General features: G+C 44.4%; 2 protein-coding genes across 4 annotated transcripts in view; one reads left to right on the top strand and one right to left on the bottom strand.

Moving 5' to 3' along the window:
* Aox2 (aldehyde oxidase 2) overlaps positions 1–25,190 on the bottom strand; it is an 89,386-nt gene that overhangs the window by 34,390 nt on the left and 29,806 nt on the right. For both annotated transcript variants that reach the window (NM_001008522.2, XM_087566156.1), the window contains 9 exon segments: positions 2,132–2,359; positions 4,816–5,007; positions 6,022–6,108; positions 7,566–7,653; positions 9,886–10,019; positions 11,649–11,773; positions 12,464–12,560; positions 21,868–21,990; positions 24,334–24,448. In NM_001008522.2, coding sequence (NP_001008522.2) covers positions 2,132–2,359; positions 4,816–5,007; positions 6,022–6,108; positions 7,566–7,653; positions 9,886–10,019; positions 11,649–11,773; positions 12,464–12,560; positions 21,868–21,990; positions 24,334–24,448 — 1,189 coding nt within the window.
* On the top strand, positions 527–25,157 carry LOC103690538 (uncharacterized). 2 transcript variants are annotated; one of them, XR_015629573.1, is made up of 4 exons: positions 527–598; positions 11,743–11,921; positions 12,519–12,660; positions 14,846–16,053. XR_015629573.1 is itself a non-coding variant. In XM_087568997.1 (4 exons), exons 2-4 carry the CDS (start codon positions 3,808–3,810, stop codon positions 25,065–25,067), a joined length of 330 nt encoding a protein of 109 aa, XP_087425123.1. In that variant the 5' UTR covers positions 549–598; positions 2,002–3,807; the 3' UTR covers positions 25,068–25,157. The 2 variants fall into 2 exon arrangements, 1 of the variants encoding a protein (XP_087425123.1); XM_087568997.1 differs by lacking the exons at positions 12,519–12,660; positions 14,846–16,053 and adding exons at positions 2,002–3,838; positions 24,948–25,157 and having other exon boundaries at positions 549–598.

The raw sequence follows: 25,190 nt of genomic DNA, 5'->3' as shown, positions 1-25,190 counted from the left end.
GAGGCTGGGAGAGCCTGGAGGCCTTGGAGGTTCTGCTGATACCATGACTCTGAACCTATAGAACCGAAGGACACACACACACACACACACACACACACACACACACACACACACACACATCATTTGAGTTGCCCAGCATGTAATAATTTGCTGTAGCTACCACAGGGTACCCCGGGGACCAAAGCTCTGCTCTGAAATTCCCCAAACAAGGCTGGCCTTGTGTGACTGTGTCCTAGAGAGAACGTGAGCAGGTTGGACTCACAGAGACTGTGTAGATTTTGTTAAGTGAGATGAGTGAAAAGGTGGTGTTTTTCCTCCCAGTCTGGAGATGCCTGCAGGCTCCGGGATGGTTTGGAGGGGTTAGACAGCTTGGAGGTAGGTGCATGGTGCTAATAATAGTATCTATTCACGGTAGCCTGTGGCCACAGCAGTACCACTCTGCTTCCCACTGTTTGTGAGGAGGCGTTCCAGCTGTGTCAGCAGCTGACCTGGAATGACTCTAGCCAGACCTGGCCAAGTGGTTCTTGGGCATCTCAATTTACAGCTCTGTGGGGAAGCTGGAGGCCTTTCAGATGGAGACGAACAGTCATCCGCTGAGGTAAAGTTTTGTCTAATGTGGCCAAAAGAAGACCCAGCACCGGGGTTGGGGATTTAGCTCAGTGGTAGAGCGCTCGCCTAGCAAACCCTGCGTTCGGTCCCCAGCTCCGAAAAAAAAAAGAAAAAAAAAAAAAAAAAAAAAAGAAGAAGACCCAGCACCTAGGGATGACAGTGGAGGGGCTGTAGGTTTTGTGCAAAGGGGCCATATAGATGACAAAACTAGGTCCTTAGTCTTGTTTCTGGCTCTTGGCACAGTGCTTCCTACTGTCTAAGTCTTGAAAAGTGCTATCTTTTGCCAAGGAGGTGCCTCAGGAGGTACTGGGATAGGTTCAGGGTGAGCGGGTCAGCCTGTGTGCATGTTTGTGTGTGGGTGGTGCTGCTGGTGATGGTGTATTCCAGGCCCACTGCACCTTTCTGAGTTCTGTCCACTTCTTGGGGGTTGAACACCCAGAAGACAAGCTCTTTGTCCCTCCCCAGTGTCCTGCCTTAGGCATCTCTCCCATTGGCTGCTTTGGAGTGTGTCATTTGTATTAGCTGGCAATGAGAATGCAATGTAAAAAGCTTTCCTGAGTTTTGTGATTTGTTCTAGAAAATCATTACAGCTAAAAAACAAAACAAACAAACAAACAAACAAAAAAACCATTATTGGGATAGTGGTGCATGGGGTACCTCTCAACTTAGTGGTCATTTAGGCAGAAGTATGTATTCGTAGCTGATGTCAGAGTAGATAAAGTCTGTGGAATTTAACCCTTGATTTGTGGTGACTATGCTAACTCTGGGCAGTTACTACCATGGTTGAACCCATCTACTAGTCACCCAGCTGCTGTTCAAGTCAGGCTGGTAAAGATATGATATTTGGTGGCAGAGAAAAACCACACTGGTGGCCATCCAGGGTCCACTGATTCAGTCCAGCTAATGGATGTGAGAACTAACCCTGTACCCATCTATGGAATGGTCAGACTGCACCCAAGCAGGGATATGACCCAGAAGCTGAGGGTATCTTATCCTCCCCGTCAGGGGAGGAAGAGCCCTGAGAGATGTGTCTGAGCTCTCTTGGGAGGGGCTTAGGGTTACCCTGGCTGACTTCCAGAAAGGTCAAGGAATCTTGCCAAGTGCCCTATATTAATTTTCTCGGCCAGTCATCATCAGTCCTAAGAGACTGTTATTGTTAGTCTCACTTTACAGTTGATGGAGCTAAAGCTCTGAAAGTCTGAAGAACTTTAATGTCACACAGCTAGCAAATGGCAGACCAAGAGCGGCTCGGGGTCTCCTTTCTGACCCCAGTTGACTAAGAATTGGGATCAACTGCATGAGGCCCTCATGCTTGCCACCAAAGCTTCTTGGCACAGTGACCCTTTTCCTACTACCACATGAAGCCTCTCATGCGTCTGCACTTTCTCCTAGGTATATTCAGGGAGGGGCCTGGTGCTTTGGGAAGTGTGGCATCCTCTGAAACCAGAATCGGTTGATTGGACCAAGATTGTGTTGGACATAAGGTCATTTACCACACGCTGCGTGTGTGTGTGAACTTTACCTGATGATAGCTTGTCGCAGCAAAGCCAACTGAAAACTTCATGGGGACGACCGCAATGCCTCTCTTCCTCCAGTAACTCTTCTTATTGAACTCGTCCACTCTTGTCCTTCTAATGGCAAAGGAAGACTTGTCCAGACACTCGTTCCAGCACCTTATCAGGGGTTCGGGGTTGAACGCTTGTTTGTAGATGGTTTTATCAACTGTTTTGTACATGTTTTTCTCCCTAATCTGAAACAAGTGTGAACTTCCATCAGAACTTATGGTGAGACAGACAGACAGACTTTTTCCCATTGTTTTTGAATGGCACAAGCTGCTGTGAGAATGGTGGGACTACTTTTCATGTCCTCATTAATGCACCAGCTAGGGTCTCTCTGTCTGAAGTAAAGTGCAGTTGACAGTGACTAGTCTAAAAGGGAGTATGATGAAAGCCTAGGGAGGTAGGTTACCTCCCTCCCTTCCTCCCTCTCTCCCTCCCTCCCTACTCATTCACCTATCATCTATCTTTCTAAGTACAATCTATCTACCTATCTATCTTATATCCTGTGTGTGTGTATGTGTGTGTGTGTGTGTGTGTGTGTGTGTGTGTATGTGTGTGTGTGTGTGTGTGTATGTGTGTGTGTGTGTGTATACATGCCCTGGTATATGTGTGGACATCAGAGGATGACTCTTGGGAGTCCATTTTCTCCTTCTACAGTGTGGTTGTCAGGGATAAAACTCAGGTTATCCAGCTTGGCAGCCTTTTCCCTCTGAGCCATCCTCCTGGGCCATGGTTTTCTTTTTCAAATCGCAGAGCTCAGGGGATGGAGCAGAGCCAGTTAGAGTGTCTTAAAGCCAGGCTCTACTGTCACGAGTGAAGCCTGTTCTGTTACTGAGAAATCAGGAAACAGATAATGACAAACGGCAGATCTTTAAGTCTTCTGATTGCATGATTAAGTCTTTTCAAGTTTGTGTGTGAACAGGATCGGCTTCATATCCTGGGAATTTCGACATCCAGCAAAGGAGATCCTACTGGAAATGGTTGGGGGAGTGGTTTCATCATTTCCAACTTCTGACAGAAGTAAAAGAATGCTGTATTGCCACCAGCAACAACACTGGATTTTTAAAGAATATGCAGATGATAAAATCTTTTTTCTTTTACTTTTTGTTTGTGTATCTCTGGTGTTGGAGCCCAAGGCTTTGTGAATGCTGGCTGAACTCTCTTACCCTGAGCTACAGTCTCAGCCCCACGAAAATGAATGTTTTTGTAAAAGTTTATTTCTCAGAAATTCTGTGAAGTAAACCATCTTGTTCTTCTAGCCAAGGCATCTGGGGCACAGAGGCCCACTGTTCCTCCTATCCCATTTGCTTCGACCGCCTCTCCATACTGTTCCTCAAGCTGAACCTCGTGCCATCTTCTCCAGAAGGTTATGTTTTTTTGAGTCTCCAAAATCTCATCCTGATGTGATATGCCTTCCTCCTTGGACCCATGGGCACCTTTTGTGAAGTCTTATAGAAATTTATTATTATTCTGAAATACGCTGTATATGGACTAGGTGTTCTCTGGTGCAGAGGAAATACTCTGCCAATCAAATGAAAACCTGGGGGTCCCATTGACTTTAGGCACAAAGATTCTCCAGAGACAACGCATAGAGAATCCTTGCGGAGCAGCGGGTCTGGATCATGAAGACAGGGTGGACATGGAGCACGCACTCAGATGTGATGGAACAGGTAAGGAGTGGAGACATTCTCAGAGCCAGGCTGACTCTGCTCCAACTCTCTGATACCACTCAAGCCTTCTGGGGTACTGCTTGGAATGATATTTTCAAATGGTTAAATTTGGACAAAATCTCTAAAAAGCTTTCGAGTGTGTCAGCAATTCCATTTCTGTGAGTTTGTTCAATAGATGGACTCACACATAAGGACAAGAGATATGATGTACCCCAAGCACATGTGTGTCAGGGTGTTCATTTCAAGGTCACCTAAAGACTTTATGTGTATATGTGTATGCATGTGTGATATGTATGTGTGTGTGTATATATATATATATTCCTATCTATCTTATATCCCATGTGCGTGTGCGTGTGCGTGTGTGTGTGTGTGTGTGTGTGTATTTTTTTTGTTGTTGTTTTAATACAGGGCTTCTCTATGTAGCTCTGGCTGTCCTGGAACTCCCACTGTTGACCAGGCTAGCACCAAACTCAGAAATCTGCCTGCCTTTGCCCCTCAAGTGCTGGGATTAAAGATGTGTGGCACCGTCACCTGGCATACGATTTTATTTTTAAATTATGTACATGTGTGTGAGTTTGTGCATGTGATACAGTGCCCATAGAGAACAGAAGAGGGCACAGGATGGATCCCTTGGAGCTGGAGTTACAGGTGATTGTGAACCACTAACGTGGGTGCTGGGAACTGAATTCTGGTCGTCTGGAAGAGGCGTATGTACTCTTAGCCACTGTGCCTTCTATCTAGTCCCAGCACCATTTTAACAGCTTAAAATGGGTAACAAACAACCCGGATATGTGTCAGTCCTGAATTGTCTAAAGAATGATGGCATGTCCACATCGCAGTCATGAAAAAACCCGGAGCTCTTATCTCACATTCTCAGGCAGGGTTAATTTGTTCAGTTTTTCTAGTGTTTCCTGGGGTGAGAGCCTATTCCTCAGATTCCTTACCAGCCTTGGTTATGAACCTGATTATAATCTCACCTTCTCTGGTGGAAGCCCACATTTGGCTGCCACAGCTGTGATGCAAGATTCTGTCACCAGGGCTCCTTGTGGGAAGCCAAACCCACGAAAGGCTGTATTGGATGGTAAATTTGTCATGCAGGCACGACCTCGAAGTCTGAGGTTGCGGATTTTATATGCATTTTCCAGTTTTAGTACAAGAAATTCTGTTACCTAAAGGAAAAGGAGATACCCACATAAACTAGACACACTGCTCAACTTTCCATAAAGATTCATCTATATTATGGGATATTTGGTCACACTGTGAACCCCCCAAGATTGTGTTTCATTTACTGGAAAAACCTGTTCTAGTTGTGGAGTGTCCTAGCCTTAGAACACACCTTTTTCTCCCAAACAATGAAGGTAAAGTTAGTTTGTAGAAGGAAGCAGCCATGTTTCAAAGTGAAGTCGAATTGAGTGGCAGACAAAGTGATGAATCAGAGGAGATTTGACAGAATATGATATGCTCAAGTCTCATGAGAACAGAGAGAAAAGAAAGACTGTTTAAGAGAGAGCAATGAGTGGGCTGGGGATTTAGCTCAGTGGTAGAGCGCTTGCCTAGGAAGCGCAAGGCTCTGGGTTCGGTCCCCAGCTCTGAAAAAAAGAAAGAGAGAGAAAGAGAAAGAGAAAGAGAAAGAGAAAGAGAGAGAGAGAGAGAGAGAGAGAGAGAGAGAGAGAGAGAGAGAGAGAGAGAGCGCAATGAACAGGAAAGAGGGCAGTTTTACTGGGAGTTTTACAGACACAGGTTGAGGAGAACAAGTTAGACACAGGTAAAGACAGAATGAGCCGGAGAATGAGAAGGAGCCAGAAGATTAGAACAGATCGCCAGAGTTAGTTTGAGGCCAAGCAGAGAAAAAATTCAGAGTTTGATTGAGAAGCCAGGTTGAATCAGTCAGCTTGGAGAAGAGTTTCAAGCCAGAACAGCTGAGTTGAACCAGCCAGCCAGCCAGAGATCAGAAAGAGCTAGAAAGGGTGAGCTTATTCAGCAGGAAGTCTCAGAGGTTGAAAACTTTCTAGGCCTGGATAAGATTGTACAGAAGCTGGAAGCTTCCAGGACTGGGCCCAGGTGAGCAGACAGAGGCAGTAAGCTTCCAAGGTGACAATTATATCAGGCAAATAAGAAGATACATTTACACAACATTTTGCATGTTATCTCTGAAAGGGCACAGTGGTCTATAACACACATACCAGCTCCGAGTCATCCAGTGTGCATCCTCCATTGATGTAGCATTCAATGTCTAGGGCTTTGATTCGTCCACTGTTCATGAATCCCACCTGTCACCCAATGATGGACATTTTACTGATTTGCTTAAGTTGTTCTTACCAAGGGTGAATCACCCTTCAGTCCCCTGCTGAAGTAGATCAAAGACAGACTTTGCCTCTTTGTTCTCTGGTGGCACCCTGATGTGGCCTTGTCTTCTGAAGAAGACCTTTCTTGACCCAACTTTTCTGAGTCCTCTCTTTTCAGCAGGCAATCCACACCCAGAATGAAATCCTCAAGTTTGTGCTTAACTCCCACAATGCAAATTGCCACTCTCATTCTTCTTACTCTTCCAAGACTCTCCACCACTCTGTCCTGACTTTCTTTCTAATTTAGTTGGTGGGTTTCTCCACACTGGAAAGTCTTGGGGATTCCAGAATGCATGGAGATGAATCATGTTATCCCTTGTTACAGGAAAGCCTTGGGATCAGAGGTTGGAGATTTATAAGCTGGACTTGTGGCCAAGGTGCTTTGTAAATAGCAACATAGGTAACAGAGTGGTGTGGTTATCTAAGATGGTGGTGAAACCAGGTAGGAAATCAGATGTGTAGGCTCAAGGAATTCCTAGTCAAGCATGTTTTGTAATCTTATATCACAACCGAAAGGGCCTAAGGAATCAATCATAAATTTGAAAAATAGTATCATCTACTGGATGCCAGCAAACATTTTAAAACAGTGTTTCTACTGCAGTTGAAAGAAAATGGAGTGAGTGTGACTTGAATAACTTAAATTCACCAGTAAGTGGACTTCTGCTAGAGATTATTTTGCAGTGCAAATGGTTAAATTGTTTCTAAATATTTCTACTATAAAGTGCTGTTCTTATAGTCATGACCTTTGGACATCTTCCTTTTTCTTTTTTCCCCCTTTGAGAAATCACTAAAAATAGAAATCCTTATTCCTTTTAACTTTACTTATTTTTTTTACACAAGTATGTGTGTCTTCATGTGTGTGAGTGCACATATGTGTGAAGTCAAAGGATAACATCAGAAAGCTTTCTTGATTGCACTTCAATTTATTTATTGAGGCAGAGTTTCTTGACAGACCCAGACCTTACCAATTTGGCTAGTCTTTCTAGACAAGTTGCCTCAGGGATGCCCAGTCTTCTCCAGGACACTGGGGCTGCTGCAGGGAGCTTCAACCTCGCAGCTTCTATGTGGGTCCTGGGGATGCTATCCTAGGTCCTCAAGTTTGCTTGTCAAGCTTTATCCACTGAGCCATAGCCCCAGGTCCTCAGACAATGCCTTTAACGTTACTATTTAAAAATTTTATTTTCATCATTACATTTTTTACAATTATGCACTAAATTAAAAGTTTTAATAAAATGTCATGGGCATCCAAAAATACATACCATTTTCATTTGATATTTTAAATGCTGATTGCCTTTGGATTTCAACAAAATCAAAATGATAGACAAGGCCAAAGTCACTCAAATAAAATGAGATCTTTTAATAATTTCACCTGTAGTACTTACTTTGTATTTTGCAAATAATGGGTGTCTTCCCCCAGTTATTAACATGTCATCCTCACGGTCCAGAACAAGACGAATGGGACGGCCAGTTCTGCAGAAAACAAACTTTAGATCTCCATTCATTTCATCCGTCCGTCCATCCATCTGTCCATCCACTCTTGTTTATTCAGCCACCCACATGTCCACCTATTTATTCAAGTCCTTATTTTATTCCCTACCCACATCCATTTATAAGATGTAAAACTCATTCATCCACCATCCGCCCTTTCATCCATTTCCATCACTCATTTAGTTCCGTCCGTCCATCCATCCATCCACCCACCTATCCATCCATCACATATGTATCTATTAATCTGTACATTCTTCTAGGCATGATATGCATTATTGATTGACTATTTCTCTGTGCTTTGCAATTCAGTGCTTAGAGGCATGTCTAAAAGGATTAATGTTACCTGCTAGCTAAGTTCTGTCCCTATGGCTTCAAATTTGACTTTCACTCAGATCCACCTATTTTGCATACGTGTACTGCTAGTTATAAAGGGAGAATGTGAATGGGTAAATGCAATGCTAGCATCAATAGAAAAATGCCAGTTAAATGTACAGTTTCAAGACCCATCCCTTGCTAATTCTGATTCAGAAAGTCTGGGATTTGGGTGGGAAGGTGGAATTTCTTTTTAAATTTTTTTTTTAATTATGTGTTTTTGAGCAGGAATTTCTATGACGTCGGGGGATCTGGAACACTGCTCTCAGGTCACTTAACATGTGAGCATTGTGTGCTAAGGCACTGATTCCACACTTGGCTGCACAGTGGGGTCAGAGGCAAGTTTGAGAATATACCGATGTCAGGGCTCGTAACGGCTAGCCTAGGCACTGAGATTTAAGCGCTTCACTTGACAACTGTGTGTGGCCATGCTTGAGAGGCAGAAGGCACAGGGTCTCCTGAGAAGTGGAGATGAGATTCCAGCCATGCTTCTCTCCTCCCTGAGCTGGGAATGAAGATGCATGTTCCAGTGTGCAGGACTTTTCTCTGAGCTACACTGAGGCTGTCGAAGGAGGCAGGACATTGGAACTTTGCAGACTAAATCTCAGACAACATTAAATAGCATTTCCCCCCTTCCTCCCCCCCCCCCGCTCCTTCTCCTCCCCTTCTTCATCCTCCTGTTCCTTCTCCTCTGCTCCCCACCTCCTGCTTCTTTTCCTCTTTGTTCTCTAACAGCAAACCCAGTCAAAGTCAATGAATAAAATAAGAACCAGTCATGTCGGTGCCAGCTAAACTTGAATGCTGAACCATGGATAGCAAAGACAGAAACCTTGTCTTGAGATCAATCCAAAGACTCCTGTCCAACAAGACAGCGCTTGGCGGGGGTGGGTGGGGTGTGTGTGTGTGTGTGTGTGTGTGTGTGTGTGTCTTTCTTTCCTCACTCCGCCCCACTCTGGGCTGAGGCAGCAAAGACGGTTATGGGGCAATGGTGAACTTGGAAAGGGTGCCTTGCTCTACATCTTTTTTTTTTTTTTCATCTTTATTAACTTGAGTATTTCTTATTTACATTTCAATTGTTATTCCCCTTCCTGGTTTCCGGGCCAACATCCCCCTAACCCCTCTCCCTCCTCTTCTCTATGGGTGTTCTCCTCCTCATCCTCCCCCCATTACTGCCCTCCCCCCAACAATCACTTTCACTGGGGGTTCAGTCTTGGCAGGACCAAGGGCTTCCCCTTCCACTGGTAATCTTACTAGGATATTCATTGCTACCTATGAGGTCAGAGTCCAGGGTCAGTCCATGTATAGTCTTTAGGTAGTGGCTTAGTCCCTGGAAGCTCTGGTTGGTTGGCATTGTTGTACATATGGGGTCTCAAGCCCCTTCAAGCTCTTCCAGTCCTTTCTCTGATTCCTTCAACGGGGGTCCCGTTCTCAGTTCAGTGGTTTGATGATGGCATTCGCCTCTGTATTTGCTGTATTCTGGCTGTGTCTCTCAGGAGAGATCTACATCCGGTTCCTGTTGGCCTTGCTCTACATCTTATGGGTTCATCTTCCCTGAAGCTCAGGAATGGGCTCCCTCCGTTCTGGAAGCAGTCAACTATCCCACCTTTCCTATTTAAAGCCCCTTACCTTCACCAAAGTCATGTGTTCTGCTCATTTTTACAAAACCAAAAAGGGCAGCAGGGCAGGTATGAATTATCAATGTTTTGTAAGGAAACGCGCAGGGGCCCGAATTACCCAGGGACAGAGAGGAGGCTCTAACTGCAGCCAGGGTTGATTTGTCAGGCTACTGCGGTCCTCTGGGCTCAGCCTCTCCCACACTTCCGGCCCCTAAGGTAGACTTACTTGACAGCCCCCACTGCAGCAATTGCTCCGAACACAGCTGGTCTCCCCACCTTTCCTCCAAAGCCTCCACCCACACGTTTCACGTGGCAGGTGATCCTGCTGAGCGGGATGTTTAAAGCAGAGGACACCGTTTTCTGTCAGAGACAATGAGGTTTAGAGAGTGAGATGGCAGCGACGAGTTTTGATTCCTGAACTACGACTCTAGAGCAGAGTCCACTTGGGTCTACCGCTGTAAGAACGTGGAGGAAATCCCAGTTTGTGTTGGGGGCTCTGGCCCAGTTTTGTTTGTTTTGTTGTTTTTTGAGGCAGGGTCTCGCTATGTAGCCCTGGCTGTCCTGAACTCACTATGTAGTCCCAAGTTGGACCCACAGAGACCCACATGTCTCTCTCCTGAGGCTGGGACCTGAGGTGTGTACCACCACTGCTTCCGGTCTCTGGGCCGTATTTAAACATTGTTAATCTTCCGCAAACTAACAAGATCCTGGGTTCTTATTGGAAGCTGCACTCCTGGTCAGATGCCTGAGCCTAAGGACCAAAACCGGTGAAAAGCAGTAGATGCCTGGCATCCTACTGACAAGGGTGTTGCCAGGTTTATGACCTAAGCCCAGAGCATTTCCTGTCTGGGGAAGTATAAATGGTCTAAAGTGATGTCTTGACTCTAAAAACCATCCAGAATGATTATTTTATAGAATAAAATAGAATGTAGGGATACGTTAGTGATGCTATCTAATCACAGTTTAGCTAAGCCTGCTGCAAATAAATAGGTGTTTGTTTGTTTGTTTGTTGTTTGTGGCTGCTGCTGTTTTGTGGTCCTGTTTGTTTTTGATTTTTTTCAGACAGGGTTTCTCTGTGTATCCTTGGCTGTCCTGGAACTATCTCTGTAGATCAGGATGACCTTGAACACGCAGAGTACCGCCTGCTTCTGTCCCCACTCCTTGGGTGCCGAGATTAAAGGTGTTTGACACCACTGCCCCAGCAATGAATAGTGCTTTCATTTAAAATGATCTCACTTGGACTGGGGATATAACTTGCCTAGTAAGCATGAAGACCCGGGGTTTCATTCTCAGCACTGCACAAATCTTTGTATACTAGTGAATGATTGCGATTCTAACACTCAGGATGTAGATGTAGGGTGTTCAGAAGTTCAGGGTCAATCTTGGCTACTTAGTGAGTTCAAGGATATCCTGGATACGATGAGACTTTCTCAATAAGAATTATGTCTTCTGGACATGACATGGCTGTCATAGTCATGAACACAGAAGCTGGACAAGACCTGCACAAGATCAAGCCAGCCAAAGCCAGCTAAGATTGGAGAGGGAGTCTAGATAATATTGCTGGAAGAAGAGAGTCTTCGGGGGTGGGGCAACTAGTTGGCCATGCTCTAGTGGCTGCCTCCACACCCACGAGCATAACTGGACTCAATGGTTATTAAAAAAATAGAAGACATGGAGGGGGATGGGATGGAGGTCTGGGGTAAGTTGAAGAAGAATAGGGGATGTGTATGATCAAAATAGGTTGTTTGCATGCATGAAAGTCTCAGAGAGTAAGAAAAATATAGAAAAAAGAAAAAATGATCAGGGTGGTTCTTCTACTGTTGATGAGAACAGGAACGAAGTTAAAGCGGTTCTGGGGTCTTAGCTGCATTGCAGACAGTCAACATTTAGATTCTAAGTTTCTGCTAGTGAAGTGGCTGCCACCTGCGCTATGGAGACTGACCCTTGGTGGAGTTAGGATGCTGATTGTGGCATCTTGAGGGCCCTTACCTGCACATGGGCTGGATCCTGTGTGGACACATACATGTCCAGCTCTTTGTCTTCTGTCTTTGGAATGACAAGCACTCTCTGTGTTTCCATGTAGAAATGTTCTTGCCCTCCAACATGAACCTTCCCTGTGAGGGGCAAGGGCAGGAACATGCCTGGAGCACATGCTGGCTGGAAGCTGCCATCGTTGGAGCGTTTTACATGAAGAAGGGTGTGAACTGCCCACCTGCAGTAGTGCCCAGCAAGGAACCTGATATTCACCGCGTGACAATCGAGGTGACCTGTCTCAGAGACTGTAGTTCTGAAAGTTAAAAGTTCCAGGTTCCGGGCTGGAGAGATGGCTCATCAGTTAAGAGCACTGGTTGCTCTTCCAGAGGACTGGGGTTCAATTCCCAGTACCCATATGGCCAATCACAGTTGACTGTAACTCCAGTTCTAGGGGGGAATCTGACACCCTCATACAGACATGCATGCAGGCAAAATACCAATGCATGTGAAAAGAAACAATACACTTTTTAAGTTTCAGGTTCCTATTCCTTACTCTGCCCTTGACTACCCTAGTCTTAGGGACTTTCTTCTGCTTATTCTGCTACCCTGAGTTCTCCCCTCCAAACACAACACACACACACACACACACACACACACACACACACACACACACACACACACACACACAGGCACAAGGATGCACAGAGGCTTTGAGAAAAAGTGTAGGTTTGGGGAAGCCCCAGGACTTCAAAGGACTAGCCTCCCAGGGGCAATGCCTTTGATGGCTGTTTCACTGTGGAATCAAGGAATAACTCTTCTAAACTATTTACCTTCAACTATCTGATCCACATTTTCAAATGCCTCCTCCATGTTTCCTTGTTCCAGCTTTTTTTCAGGGCACAGGAATGAATTGTGCTGTATGGCATCCTATGCAAAAGGACGAAAACACAAAGACAGTCATCCCTTCTCTTTGCTGTTGCCGGCTAGTAGATTCCCCCACATTGTTGCCTCCTGGGACACAAGAAAGGTATCATCGAGCGTTCAAGAGGTCTAGAGTACACAAGGTGTCAGAGGGACTGTCTTCTACATTTGCAGAGAAAGTCGGCCAGAAGGACTAGGGAAACATGAAGAAGGAAGCCATTTTCAGAACGGAGGCTGGGCTCAGAGGGATGCTCTACTGAGAGAACACTTGCTCACTTTTAGCATGGGTCTCTAGGAACAGTGCTGGGTGCCCAGACACCATGGGGGAGCTGCTGAGCCCTCCTTTTCCATGTCTCCCTGAGGAAAAAGGTGTGTTAGATACTAGGTAGCTACACATGTGAACCTCTTCTTCACTCGGGATCTTGATGGATCCCATGTTGATGGAGAGGACACAGGTCCTCACACTCTGATAGGGACAAGAAGACATAGTATACATTGTAATTCCTTTGGGTATTGGACATATTTCTAAAGAACCTTTCTAGAGTTTTGTTCTTCCCCACTCCCTTCCTCCTCCAACTCTACTCTCTGGCATTAGCTTGAACTGATATCCCACGTGGAAGCCATTCTTCTCCTTGGTTCTGTGGACTGATTTACCACAGCCGATTCTTGCTAACCCTGTAGACCCAGTCTGTCCTTCTGCACTTCAGAATGACATTTGTCTCTTGCATTCTTGGAGTCCAAAGACACTAGAGTCCGTCCACAGCCTTTCCTTCTTGTTAATGGTAATAGTGAGAGCGGCTACTTTCTATTGAGTAGCACTTTGTGACAAATTATTGCATAGCAGTTTCCCTTGAGTTGATATATGCTACACTGCAGAGAAACTTGGGACACTCTGAATCAAGGTTCCTTAAGACTCAGGATTCTCTAAATGGAGGCTCGTTAAGACTCAGGCAGTTAAAGGGGTGTAGCAATGCATGCCTTTAATCCCAGTACTTGAGACCCAGAGGCAAGAGAATCTCTGTGAGTTAGAGGTCAGCTTAGTCTCACAGTGAGTTCCAGGACAGCCAGAGATATGCAATGAGACTCTCTCTCAACAAAATCAAAAAACTCAAGTGGTGGCTGGAGAGATGGCTCAGCAGTTAAGAGCACTGGCTGTTCTTCCGGGGGATCCATATTCAATTCCCAGCATCCACATGATGACTCATAACCATGCACTGTGGTTCCCAACCATCCAGTTCCATTTCATATGATAATCCTCTGGTGGTTTGAATAGGTTTGGTACTCATAGAGTCGTGCATTTGAATGCTTGGCCTATAGGGAGTCGCACTATTAGGAGGTGTGGCCTTGTTGGAGGAAGCGTGTCACTGGCTTTTGGCTAACTTTGGATCAAGATGTAGAACTCTCCTCCAGCACCATGTCTGCCTGGATGCTGCTATGCTTTTTTTTACCATTGATGATAATGGACTGAACCTCTGAACCTGTAAGCTAGCCCCAATGAAATGTTTTCCTTTATAAGAGTTGCCTTGGTCATAGTGTCTCTTTGCAACAATGGAAATCCTAACTAAGACACCCTCTTTTGGCTCCCTGGCAAAATATGTTCAGACAACACCCCCTGTTTACTGTTTTTTTTTCTTTTTAAAGGTTTATTTATTTATAAGTACATTGTAACTGTCTTCATACACACCAGAAGAGGGCATCAGATCTCATTACAGAAGGTTATGAACCACCATGTGGTTTAATGGAATTTGAACTCAGGACCTCTGGAAGAGCAGTCAGTGCTCTCAACCACTGAGTCATCTCTCCAGCCCAAAGGAAAGTCTGTTTGCTGTTTACTGTAGTGCTAAGTGCTGGCCCCCAAAATCTGGAGTTTGCAAGTAGATTCTGGGAACTTGCCCCCAGTTAATTCTGATTGGTAAATAAAGATGCCAGCAGCCAATAGCTGGGAAGAAGAGACATAGGCAGGGCTTTGGTTTCCTGGACAAGAGACCACGAGGAAGGAAGAGAGCCTTATGACCTAGAAGAGTGTGCAAGAGAGAGACAAGAGTGGCCATAGGATAGAGAAGCAAGAAGAGTGTCCTGGTCCAGGAGAACGTGGCCCAGAGGGCTGACTAATTGAAGTTAGGAACATAGAAATTAGTAAGTAGTAACTCAGAATTATTGGTACGAGGTAGACGCTAACAGCATGGAGGGTAGGCAGTTAAGCTATTTGTAAAGCTATTATAAAGTGTCTCTCTCTCTCTCTCTCTCTCTCTCTCTCTCTCTCTCTCTCTCTCTCTCTCTGTTTTATCCAGGAACATAAATGGTCAAAGGCAGGAAGGAACCACACCAGGATTTATTAAAATATTCATACTACAAATGGCACCTTAAACCCACTTTAAAAAAAGGTAATTAGAGATTCACGAATGGAAAACACATTCTGCCCCTTTAAGATTAGGAGGAAAGGAGAATCAGTTTCTTAGCTGAGCCTCATGGTTTCTCCCCAACTTGTGCAGGGACTAGGACAAAATTCATGCTAAATTGGCACGCACAATTCTTGGATTTACGGCGTAAAACTAAGACACAGCTGTACCCCCAAGACGACCCAAGCACACTGGGCAGGAGGCTAGGGATTCAGCTTGAGGTTTTCTCAAATGCTCTTAAGTTTTGGCTGAGAGCCTAAGCCATGGAGTGGGGAGCTCCTGCAGGCTATGCAGAGAGCAGGCCTAAATACGATAGGAATGGAAAAATTAATGGAAATTTAAAATATCAATGCTATATAAACAGTACTTCTTTGAACATGACTCTATGAGAATTCTAGGATCACTTAGCATGGCATTGGCCCATATTTTGGCCTAAGAATAGGTTCATACAGAAAGTAGAAGGGAATTTGATTGAGGTTAAATACATAGGAAAGGATGTTACTTCACTTCATAGAAAGAGGAAGGGGATAGAATCATATATCCCCAGAGATATTACTGTCTCTAGAGGGGAGGAATAAATGAAACTTGCCTTGATTGCTTTAGAGGATAGAAGGAAGAATGATGGTAATTGCTTTAAGTGTTTTTTTTTTTTTTTTTTTTTGGTTCTTTTTTTTCGGAGCTGGGGACCGAACCCAGGGCCTTGCGCTTCCTAGGTAAGCGCTCTACCACTGAGCTAAATCCCCAGCCCCCCTTTAAGTGTTTTTAAGTAATAATTTGTACTGGCTGGTTTTGTGTGTTGCCTTGACACAAGCTGGAGTTATCACAGAGAAAGGAGCCTCCCTTGAGGAAATGCCTCCATGAGATCCAGCTAAAAGGCATTTTCTTAATTAATGATCAAGGGTGGGAGGGCCCATTGTGGGAGGTGCCATCCCTGAGCTGGTAGTTCTGGGTTCTATAAGACAGCAGGCTGAGCAAGCCAGTAAGTAACATCCCTCCATGGCCTCTGCATCCACTCCTGACCTGCTTGAGCTCCAGTCCTGACTTCCTTTGGTGATGAACAGCAATATGGAAGTGTGAGCTGAATAAACCCTTTCCTCCCCAACCTGCTTCTCGGTCATGATGTTTGTGCAGGAGTCGAAACCCTGACTAAGACATAACTGCTTTAAATAGTTTTAAAGAGATACTAATCTCCATAGAAGGGAGGAATAAATAAAAAATTGCTTTAATTGTTTTAAGGATAGAAGGGAGAAAGAATGGTAACTAAGTGTTTTTAAGTATAAATGGAAGAATAAAGAAATCTAGGCCTTTGATCTCAAATGTAGGAAACAAAGGCATGGAGATACCGAGAAACCCTATCTCAATAAATAATATTAAATATTTTAATTGTTTTGAGTTGTTTTAATTATCAAAATGAAGGTGGTTCATAGCTTGCTGGTATTAATGGCATTAGTAATCCTCTTGGAGGGAGGTCAGAGTAGAGCTGGCCTAAAAAGAGGCTGCTGAATGGAGTCGATTGCCTTCCTGTTGCCTGACCAAGGACATGCTATTTTGGGAGAGAGGCTCTGTATTGTGTTGTTAGGAAAGAAAAAAAGTTACTTTCAAAGGGATATGGATCGGATATGATAGAGGAAGACCCCCTGAAGACCTTAGCTACGCACAGAAAAATTCAAGAAGACCAAATATGACAGGTAACATGAACATGATCCCTCCACCGGGGAGCAGCTCTGAAACTGGCTGAGACATAAAAACGCCTCTAGCCAAATGAATCTTGTTAGTTACGGGATCCTAAAATTCGCCTGCCATCCTTCCTTATGGCACCACTCATAAAAACAGACAGTTATCTTTCACTTGCTCGAAGAGCAAAAATTCATCCTTAACTGATCTGCACACCTTGCACAATCTATACGAATATCTTTACAGAACTAAATATTGGTTGTAAGATTCACATGTTGTGAATGAAACCCCATTTCTGACAAGATTCATCCTCAGGGATGCTGAGGTGACCTGCTGTTCCAGCTCCCTGTCTGATCCTGCCTCACCCCAGGCTGTTTCCCGAGACTGTGCTTCCAGAACAGCTTCAGGAAGTCTGCTAATCCCAATGACCTCAGTTTATCCAGCCTTTCAGATGGCTCTAGTGAGGACTTCAGTTAAGCCCTGAACTTTCTCACCATACAGAGACTGGACAATAATGCTAAAACTAGCTTTCTTAAGTCTAATCAATTTTTAAAATTTTCTTGCCCCTCCTCTCTCCTAAAAAAAAAACAAAAAAAGGAATTCTTCACTCTCAAGTCAGCAGGAAGCAGTCAAAGAAAATTGATGTTTCAATCCCTTAAATCAGGGCATCTGGTTTTGGTTATTGTTTATCAATTATAGATATATTGTCATTTTAAGGGATAATTTGGAAAAAATTATAGTTTTGGACAGAGGAAACTAAATAGGTTAGATTTGAGGATTTCTATTTTTCCTCTTTCTTAGGTAAAGGGAAGGGAGTTGACAGGAAAAAAGGGTGTTAGAGTAATATAGACATTAGATAAACGGGGATGGATTATTAATGTTACTCTTTTTTTTTTTCTTTCTTTTTTTCGGAGCTGGGGACCGAACCCAGGGCCTTGCGCTTGCTAGGCAAGCGCTCTACCACTGAGCTAAATCCCCAACCCCTTAATGTTACTCTTAAACAAAGCATTTTAGAGCCATAATCTTACATTGGTAGAAATCTTTGTATTTTGATGCGGAATTGAGATTATATATAAAGAGAAAGGGGATATAATTATAAATCCAAAGAGATTGATCTCAATAGAGGGGAGAAATAATGGTGACATATAGCCTATAAGGCACCTCCATAAACTCACTGCTTCACAAAGTTGGACTTTATTATTTATTAGTGATTTAATGATTTATTATCCCATCTGTCATTGTGGTTCCCTGACTGGGATGAGTGGGTACCTGGTAATGTCTCCGCTGAAATCATGTCACTTCATAGTAGCAGTATATATGTACCCACATGTATATTGTATTACTTCTACCATTACCCCTGTTTTCAAGATGAAGTAATGGGATTCAGAGAGGAGACAATAACTCTCAAGCCAGGCTACAACTATGTGAGGCAGGAAGCATGCAAGCCCAGGCCTAGTGTCTAGAAACATCTTGCCTAGGTTTGTGGAAGTGTCTCAGTAACAGGAAGCTAGCTTAGCATAAGCCCATAAAGCCCTGGTTCTGCAAATACAAAGCCGTCTCTCCCAGTGATAGCATGTGATCTCTTAAAGCAGTGCAAAATAAACACGGCACTTGAAAATTTTACTTTCCTCATTAACACTTGGTCTTAGTGTTTCTATAGCTGTGACGAAACGCCTTGAGCAAAAGTCAGTTGGGAAGGAACTGGTTTATCTGGCTTACACTTCCACATCACAGCTCATCAAAGGAAGTCAGGACAGGAACTCAAGCATGTGGGAACCTGGAGGCAGGAGCTGATGCACCACGGATGGGTGCTGCTTACTGGCTTGCTCCTCATGACTTGCTCAGCTTGCTTTCTTACAGAACACAGGACCACCATCCTACAATCAACAACTGATTAAGAAATGCCCTACAGGCTTGCCTACAGCCTGATCTTAGGGAGGCATTTTCTTTTTTTTTCTTTCTTTTTCTTTTTTTTTTTTTTGGTTCTTTTTTTTCCGGAGCTGGGGACCGAACCCAGGGCCTTGAGCTTCCTAGGTAAGCACTCTACCACTGAGCTAAATCCCCAGCCCCAGGGAGGCATTTTCTTAATTGAGGTTCTCTCATTTCAGGTGACTTTAGCTTGTGCCAAGTTGACAAAACCATCCAGGCACACACTTTGACCCCAGTAAGTCATGGAGGCAAACACGTAACGGCAAACACATAAGTATGTTTATTGTTGCAATGTGTGTCAAAAGACTTGTGGCCTTCTGATGACCTATATCAAATGAGCACTGTGAGTTAGACACTGCTCTTTTTACCTCCATTAACTCATTTATGAGGACTTGATGAGGTGCATAGCATTACTCTCCTTTTACAGGCTAGTAAACCATGGTACAAAGGTGTAAATTCCTCACCAAAGATCACACGGGTAGAAAACGGCAGTTATAATTCGAATTTGTCAGCTTGGAACTAGTACCTGTGTGCTACACTGTCTCGCTTAGAAATATATTTGATAAAGTTTTATCATATATAACACTCACAATATACAACATATTTATATCAATATTCATGTAAATAGGTTAATACATACACATATGCATTATTCTTGGCATATATGACTTTTGTTTCCTGCCTATGGTCATACAAGAATTATTTGCTCACTTTAGACATTCTTATTCTGAAGAACATTTAGACCTCTAACTATTCAGAGTCCCGAAGAGGTCATGGGTGTGTCCTCTGGGTGCCGTTTCCCCCTTCAGAAAGAAGAGTTCAAATGGAAATAAAAACAAAACCAAACCCACACTAGGATTCTAGTGCAAGTCAAAGAGGGAGGGTCAGCCAAGAAAACCCGTGTTCCTTGCAAACTTGGCGGATGGGAAGTTGGCGTAGAGATTAAGAACCGGGCCTTCATAACTCTGTGCACTGGGAGACTGGTACCCTTCAGGCACATTTCAAACTGTCCCCACAGCTCCCTGGTGCCTTTACATACCAACTATGGTCTACTGCAAGCCCAGAAACAAGCTGTTTTTTTTTCTCAACCTAGTTTCTCTGATTATGCTGTACTGAGTTAGAGAATGCAAGTTCAAGTTGCCGTAGATCGGGTCTGCGATGTACCCCAAACGCCCATGAGGAAGAGGCTCAGTCTCCAGCTTGGTTCTGGCATGGGAATGGGAGAACTTCTAACCAGCGAGGACTCCTGGAAGGTTTTGGTTATTGGAGACATGCCCTCAAAGTGGGCTGTGGGACTTTGGTCTCCTCCTTTCCTGCACTTCCTGTCCCAGGCATGAGGGAGTACTTTTGCTCACCTACGAGAGGCCACTACAGTTTATTACCCAGCAAAGCATGAATTGAAACTTCTAAATCTTGAGCCAGAAGCCACTGTCCATCCTTATGAGGTAGTTATCTCAGATGCTTGAATTTTCTATGTTTTCATGCCATAATTTTCTTTACACATAACTTAAATCCCATCACCAAGAGTCGGAAATTTCTATAGAATTTCATCGTGAAGTTCTCATTACATTTAGTAATCCTTCTTTAAAGTCACATTGTTCCTGACATCCACTCTTACCACCTCTCTCAAATAACAGGGTCCCAGGCCTTTGGTGGATACACACGCCGTCTGGAATAAAATTAGGATCCTGGCTTTCTTGGCAGTTGGGTTCAGCAGATGCAGGCCTTCCAGCCAGTGAAATAGAAAGGCATGTGCACTGTACACACCTCCCTGTACGGACTGGGAAATGATTTATTTCTTATTTTTTTAAGATCTATTTATTTTACATATATGAGTACACAGTAGCTGTCTTCAGACACCAGAAGAGGGCATCAGATCCCATTACAGATGGTTGTGAGCCACCATGTGGTTGCTGGGATTTGAACTCAGGACCTCTGGAAGAGCAGTCAGTGCTCTTAACCACTGAGCTGTCTCTCCAGCCTCGGAAATGATTTCTTTTTTTCAATTTTCATTTTTGAGACAATGAGTCTCTATGTAGTCCTGGATTTCCTGGAACTTACTATGGAAGACCAGGCTGATCTCTAACTCACAGAGATCCATCTGCCTCTGCTGCCTGAGTCCTGGGATCAAAGGCATGTGTCCCCATACCCTGTCTGGGAAGTGTTCTAAGAGGCATCCCTTTTGCTATCTGGAATGTGGATTTAATGGCCAGAGCTTCAGGAGCTATTAGAATGAAAACCATATATTACAGAGAGACTAGTTAGAGGGAGCTGGATTCTGGACACACAGCTCATAAGCTGTGGCTTGTGTCCCACCCAGCCTAATTTTCAGGGCCATAGTCTTGAGAGGTGATTAGGTAATGGGGGCTCATTAGTTCTGAGGGTTATTGTAATAACCATAGTGGAATAGCTTTGTTATGAAAGTGAGTTTCTCTGTGCTCTCTGCCTTCCACCTTCTGGAATCGTGTAGCATTAGAGTCTGCTCTTCAGTTTTGGCCTTCGCAGGCAATAGAACCTTGAAAGATAAATTCCTGTTCATTACATATTATCCAACCTCGGGGATTCTGTTATAGCCGCACAAAACATTCCATGTAAACCATATGCACAGATGTAAACATCGCATCACGTAAGCCCTGGACCGATCCTTTCTAGTCTTTTCCCTTTTCTTTTGTCAGCAGGAAAACATTCTACCACAGAGTTCTCTGGGCTACATCCATCTTTCTTCTTACCTTTTGTCTTGAGTCAATGTCTCACCAACCCGGCTCAGTTTAATTTGTGAGCCTCAGTGGGATGTACAACCAGAACCATAGGCCTTGCCACTAGGCCTGGCTAGTTCTAGGCCTTTGAATGTAAGAGAGGAACTTTTATTCTGATTGTTTTTTTTTTTCTGTTTCTTGGAGCCAAAGATAATTTCATCTCATACACGTAATACCTTCCAAAGCAAAATTATTTTTTTCCAGAGTAACAGATGCCAAGCAGGGGAAAAGGCTCTGAGTTAGTCTCCTAATATTAAGACATTTATGAAGATGCTCTTGACTTCATAGTCTTTTATAAAAATGATTTGTGTTTTATGTGCACGAGTGTTAGCCTACATGCATGTCTGTGTACCACGTGCATGCCTGGTATCTGCAGGGGCCAGGAGAGGGTGTTGGAGCCTCTCGAACTTGAGTTACAAATGGTTGTGAGCTGTCATGTGGGTGCTGGGAATAGAACCTGGGTCTTCCGTAAGAGCAGAGAGTGCTCTTAACCACTGAGCCTCCTCTCAAGCCCGGCTTTACAATCTTGGAGGGAGACTGAGCAGCCCTACTTACCTCGACGGTGAAGAGCACAGGCTTCAGATCCTCGTAGGTGATTTTTATCTTCTTAGTTGCTCGTTTTGCCTGAACATCAGTCTCTGCTACCACAGCACAGACGACCTGGCCCACACAGAGAACCTGTAAAGTACATACGTAAACAATACCTGTAAAGTTCATACATAGACACACAGCACCCATAAAGTACATACATAGACACACACCACCCGTAAAGTACATACATAGATATGCAGTACCCGTAAAGTTCATACATAGACACATAGCACCCATAAAGTACATACATAGACACGCAGCACCCGTAAAGTACATACATAGACATGCAGTACCTATAAAGTACATATGTAGACATGTAGCACCTGTAAAGTACATACATAAACATAGAATACCATGAAGTGGGTAGAGGGAGATGGCTCTCAGTGTGTAACAGGGCTTGCTGTGCAAGCCTGGGGACCTGAGTTCAATCCCTGGGACCCACGTAAAGGTAGGTGGAGATAGAAACAACTCCATTAGGTTGTCCTCTGACCTCCACATGTCCCACACTCCCCACTATACTAATGATAAATGAACCAATTTAAGTAATTTTAAGGCAATAGAACAGAAGCCAAGCTCAATCTCTCCAGTGGTCGGTGTCTTAGATGTCATTGTTGAAAAGAAATAGATACACTGGAGTTACATGGGCTTGGGTACAGATTTTAAAATAGTGAAAAAGGAAGGTGGGTTGTGCCTAGTGAGTGTGAGACCCTTGGTTAGACCGACAGCACCACACACAAAAAGCGCATATTATAGATTTTGCCCATGGCCACTGTATTCAGTATTCCCAGATGTTGACTGTAACATGAACCGGCTGAGTCTCCTGCATGGTGTGTTCACATGAATTCTTTGTCCTGTCATTTAAGAGCTTACAGTGTATGTGGTGGCCCCTGCTGTGAACTGACATACTAGTCACTCAACAACTGAGTGTGTTGAAGCACCTATGAGATAGCATTTGGAGACAGGACCTTTACAGAGGTTATTAACACAGAGTGGGGCCTTTGTACAATATGACTGGTGAGCTAAGAAGAGAGTGAACAGAGAAAAGGCACCATGAAGACAAGGAGCACCAGTCAGCAAGCACAGAGACTGCAGAAGCCAGACCTGCTGACACTGGCTTTGGCTCAGCTCTAGAAAATCCATTTCTGTTTCAGCCTCGCATATGCATTTTTGCAACTTTTTAATGTTTATGTACATAGATGGTTTGCCTGTGTGTAAGTCTGTGCACCACATGCATGCAGTGCCCACAGAGGCCAGAAGAGCATGTTGCCTGGGGAACTGGAGCAACAGACAGTTGTGAGCTGTCATGTGGGTACTGGGACTCGAACCCATGTCTTCAGGAAGAGCAGACAGAGCTCTTAACCACTGAGCCACGTCTCCAGCTCCATGTTCAGGCAGTTTTATTATAGCAGCCCCAATAGCCTGATATATGACAGCCAACCTCTTTTGATGGACTCAACAAAAGACCAAAACCAAAACCAAAAAAAACCCAACCAAACAACCAAAAAACTCAGTAATGTCTTCCACAGCTGGAGGAGAAAGTGTGTGGTTGATTGAAATGTGACAGTAGTGACAATAGCCAGCACATCATGTGCCAACCATTGTCCTAGGCACCTCGTGTGTGGTCACTTGTCTAACTCCTATGATACAATGGTCATTCCTCCTTTAGAGACGGTAAACTCCCAGGGCACACAGTTGGTTTTAATGCGGGAACAGAAGCCAGCTGCTCTGGCCCCAAGTCAGGGTGGTCCATAAATGATTGCTGCATTTGAATCAAAAGCCCAGAGACAGCTAAGACAACTTATTAAAAATGGAGCATGTGAAGGAAAGAGAGAACAGGTTTGGGAAGGGAGAGAGTCCATGTAAATAAAAGGGCAGGGCTGTGGTCCACTACCTCCTTTCTAGATCTTTCTGGGACAGTGGTTCTCAACCTGTGGGTCTCGACCCCTCCAGAGGTTGAATGACCCTTCCATGGGGGTCTCATAGCAGCTATTCTGTAATAGCAGATCCTGTATAGCAGCTATTCACATTAATATTAATGACAGTAGCAAAATTACAGTTATGAAGTAGCAATGAAATAATGTTATGGTTGGAGTCACCACAACACGAGGAGCTGTGTTAAAGGGCTGCAGCGTTCCACTGTTGTAGAGCATTCTATCCTGGTATAGATCATTTCCTTGTATTTACTCTTCAGATAAGGGCAAATGAACTCAGAGGTGCATAGTGGCTGATCAGATCTGTGTCAGTTTTTATGTTATTTCCTAACTTCAGAAAAGCAAGGTAGAATGGTGGCACTTGGGGAAAGAGGAGGAGCCAGGACCTTGGCACCATCGGCATCTCAGTGGTAGAAAACTCTAGGAGGCTAGGTCAGGTGACTGACAGGGTCCTTAGGTGACCTGCATAGGTGTGTGGGAAAGCATGTCCCACTCATACCTTATCTACAGCCAGTAATTTGTCATCCTCTTCACCATTGTTGCCCGGGATGTCTTCAGCTGTTATCACATCGACCACACCAGGCAGGTCTAGGACCTCAGATGAGTCGATCGATCTGGACACACGGAGATGTTTAAGGAGACCTGTGCAAACGCTGAGGGCCTCAAACCCAGAAGTCCTGCTGCAGGGCCAGGACGCAACCCTCTAGCTGCCGGAGAGGGGCAGAAAGGCCGGTCCTCTCAGGAAATGTACGGCTGTATTTATTTCCTATTCAGTAACGAGGGTGCTGATTCAGTGGTATCTGAGTCATGTGTGAGGCTTCGAGGAGATGAGGCATTATGACCTCAGAGAGTAAACAAGAGGCCCGACAGTTTTTACTTTTTAGTTTGTGAGATGAGGTCTCATGCAGCCCACATGGGCCTGGACTTAGCTATGTGAGGATGACCTTGCACTGGTCCTGTTGCCTCGGCCTCCTGAGTGCTGGGATTACTGTGGTTTAGAGCTGTGCTGGGTTTATGTGGTGCAGGGGATTGAACATGAGAGAGTGTTTCAGCACTCTACCAACGGACGCGCATCCCCACCTCCTGTGCTTTTGTTTGTCTGTTTGTTTTCAGGAGAGTCTATTCTATATATTTTCCTTCCTCCTGGAGCATTTCGGATCAGGGCATTGCAGAAAAGGGCACATTCCCGTGAGGCATCCCCAGGTATATTGTAATGTCAAAATTAACCTGTAAGCCCCACCTGCTCAAGAACCAGGTAACTTCTTGGAATGCTGGGAGTTGTAGTTCTTGGAAAATAATAAAGCCTCATGGGGAAGTACAGAGGCCTGTAGGTTTGTCTTTTTAAGGTGCTACTAT

The sequence above is a fragment of the Rattus norvegicus genome, chromosome 9 (assembly GCF_021556685.1).
Source record: "Rattus norvegicus strain SHRSP/BbbUtx chromosome 9, alternate assembly SHRSP_T2T, whole genome shotgun sequence".
In the NCBI taxonomy this organism is placed as follows: domain Eukaryota; kingdom Metazoa; phylum Chordata; class Mammalia; order Rodentia; family Muridae; genus Rattus; species Rattus norvegicus.
This window is presented reverse-complemented; position numbering and strand designations above follow the sequence as displayed.